At 34.0% G+C, this 3,325-nt stretch overlaps 1 protein-coding gene across 1 annotated transcript in view; it reads right to left on the bottom strand.

The window, feature by feature from the left end:
- Positions 1 to 1,056: 1,056 nt before the first annotated feature.
- Positions 1,057 to 3,325, bottom strand: part of ARHGEF38 (Rho guanine nucleotide exchange factor 38) — a 125,335-nt gene continuing 123,066 nt past the window's right edge. Inside the window, exon 14 of the mRNA XM_025386214.1 lies at positions 1,057 to 1,242. Coding sequence (XP_025241999.1) covers positions 1,057 to 1,242 — 186 coding nt within the window. The remainder of the gene's footprint in view (positions 1,243 to 3,325) is intronic.

The raw sequence follows: 3,325 nt of genomic DNA, 5'->3' as shown, positions 1-3,325 counted from the left end.
GTATTTGATAGTTAATCTACCAGTGTGAGCTTGCCTATTTCTACCTAATCATGTACATTATCCACCAAAAATTAGGTCATCATAGTTGAGGTATGTGTCTGCTATTAGCAAAGAAGTTGATAGTATTTTTATAAAAATGCATTTCACAAGAATGGTTGTAAACACATCTATTTATCCAGTTATACCTTTGAATAAAAAAAAAAAAAAAGAGCCCTGGCTGAGGGGGAGGTCTATTTAGATGGTTGGAAGCCTTAGGTTTTATTTTTTATTTATACTACCTAAGTTTAAGTCCAGGCCCACCACTTACTAGCAATGTGATTTGGATTAAATTACTTTACCCTTTTGGACTATGGTTTGAGTATTAAACAAGTTACTACATATAAAGCACTTAGAACAATGTCTGGCATATAGTATGCATTTAGTAATGTTATATGTTAATATCAAGTTATTCAGTTTTCTTTTAGTTCAAAACATATAAACAAAACATTGACAAAATACATTATCAAAGACTTCTAGTTGGTGATATATTCCTATTATGTATATTTGATGTATACTCTGGTTTACACATATAGGTGTGTAATTCATATCCACATATGTGTATAAAGCTACATAATATATATGGTTTATATGTATGTATATGAACATGTATGCATTTGCAAGAGAGCAATATGAAAAACAAAAACATTTGAGGCAAAATACATCATACAGTAAAAAAAAAAAAGTAAATTGAAAAACCTTTGGATCCAACCTTTCTTGATGATAGAAGGATATAATTACTCTTTCAAAAGATCTTCACTTTTAAGTAGTTGACAGTTGAAGCTTGGGTCATTTGCTTTGCTATTTCTGTTGGCTTAGTATTTCTTTCAACATGTATCCTTTATAATACATTCTTGCAATAACCCTGTTAGGAAGTACAGTATTCCTGAAAACCCAGTAGAGTATCAGTTTCTGTAGTTTGGAGGTTTCTTGCTTTCTGGTCCAAAGTTTTGTAATGTCAGTTTTATGAGGTAGTCAATCAATAACTTGCTGGAAAATAAAAGTCGAAGTCTTATTTTCTTAAGCATAAGTCATCTTTCCAAGGTAGTTAGCGGGCACATATCCTTTCTGCCCTTGAGCTTCAGCTAACCACCACTCTTTATTGCCACTTAGGTCACAAAACCTAAGTATATGAACTCTCTGATATTCCTGAAGGCTGAGTTCATGGTCACTCCGTGCTTGAAAAGCATGAACTGCATAGAAAATCTAGACAAAGAAACAAATGACATTATTGGAATTGGAACCTGAATATTAAGAGAAACATCATAAGAGTTTCCAAGCTTTTAGAAGCAATGCTAAAGTTTTCTTATTTTCCAAAGTCACATTGTCCAACTCCTTCTATTGGATGTATTTTGCTAAAATATGACCCAGGTGAGAATGGAACGAAATAGGTATTGTCATTATTCTGTTAGGAGGAGTATAAATTATCCATGCTTGAAGGCAACTTGGCAGTTTCTATTAAAAGATTTTTAATAATGTTAAAATGTTAATTCCTTATGAATCAAAATAGCTTGAAGAATCTCTTCTACAGAAACATTGGCAGAAATTTTTGCATACCAATGTTACTGGATTACCCATACAAATGGCAAAAGTGGGAGAGTAGTAGGAATATCACTAGAAGTTCAGCAAGAGCAAAATAGTTAAATTCCAGACCTTCATACTAAGGAAATTTGTAGTCATTAAAAACAGTGCAGGCTGGGCACAGTAGTTCACACCTGTAATCCCAGCACTTTGGGAGGCCGAGGTGGGCAGATCATGAGGTCAGAAGTACAAGACCAGCATGACCAACATGGTGAAACCCTGTCTCTACTAAAAAATACAAAACTTAGCTGGGCATGGTGGTGTGCGCCTGTAATCCCAGCTACTCAGGAGGCTGAGGCAGGAGAATTGTTTGAACCTGGGAGGCAGTGGTTGCAGTGAGCCAAGATCGTGCCGTTGCACTCCAGCCTGGGCGACAGAGTGAGACCCTGTCTCCAAAAACAAACAAACAAACAAACAAACAAAAACAAACAAGAAAAATGATGCTGTTTGAGACTAATAATATGGGAAACACTTATGATAAAATTGTAAACCTTAAAAAGAACAAAAAATTTGATGTACATTATAAGTGTAATATTGTTATTGTTTCTTTGAATGGTACAATTATAGCTGATTTTCATTTTTACTTCCTTGTTCCCTTCTTTTTTTCCCAAACCTTTATAATGACAATGTATTAAATTTATAACTTTAAAAATTATTTTGTGACCTAGAATAATAAAATATTTCAGTCAAAAGAATTTTTTCTGACCTCAAAAGAATCCTTTATAATTATTAAGTGTGTAAGAAGCCCCAAAATAAGTGTTTAGTTATTCTTCCAATAAAATCATAAGATTGATAATGAAAATGTTTAGTTATGGCATAAAATTAAGCAATTGGCTTAATTTATTCCCATTCATTTATTTAAGCAACATATATTCCCATTCATTTATTTAATGAAAATTTTTCTAGTACCTACTAAGTACCAGGTATTATTTTATTGGCGAACTTACAACTTAGCCAGGAAAAGAAAATGCCAGTGAACAAAACAAAACACACCAAAACAGCAACAACTCTACACACAGATGATACATCAGCCAATGGTGAGCTGGATTTTGAAAGAAGTTATCTTTCATAAATGACAAAGCTGACAAAAGGCGTGAATATGTCATATTTGAAGGTACAGAGATGAATACATGAAAACAACATATAGGAAAAGACAAGCAGATTAACTCTCAAACTTGAAGTTCAATTTATAAGGGAAACTATGAGAAATAAGATGACTTCATTACTTCATTAAGCAGGAAAAGAGAATGGGTACTGTGGAGAGGAGACTATAGCTGTAGCTGAAGTTGTTATTTAAATATTAAACTTATTTAACTTTTGATGAAACTTTGATTCCATTGATTGGTATATTGATTTATCAACTAATATGACCTGCTCCCCAAGGAAAGAACCATATTGCCATGGTCTGAATGTTTGTTTCCCCTCAAAGTTTATGTGTTGAAAGCCTAATCCACAAGGTAATGCTATTAAGAGGTGGGGCCTTTGGGAGATGATCAGCCTTCAGCTTCCTGAATGGGATTGGTTTCTCTTTAAAAGAAACCTGAAAGAGACCCTTCACCCCTTCCACCATGTGAGGGCCCAACAAGAAGGTACTACTCTATGAACCAGAAAGTTACCCCTCAGCAAATACCACATAAACTGCTGCCTTGATCTTGGACTTCCAGCCTCCACAACTGTGAGAAATAAATTTCTGTTGTTTATAAGCCAA

This window comes from Theropithecus gelada, chromosome 5 (genome assembly GCF_003255815.1).
Source record: "Theropithecus gelada isolate Dixy chromosome 5, Tgel_1.0, whole genome shotgun sequence".
NCBI lineage: Eukaryota > Metazoa > Chordata > Mammalia > Primates > Cercopithecidae > Theropithecus > Theropithecus gelada.
This window is presented reverse-complemented; position numbering and strand designations above follow the sequence as displayed.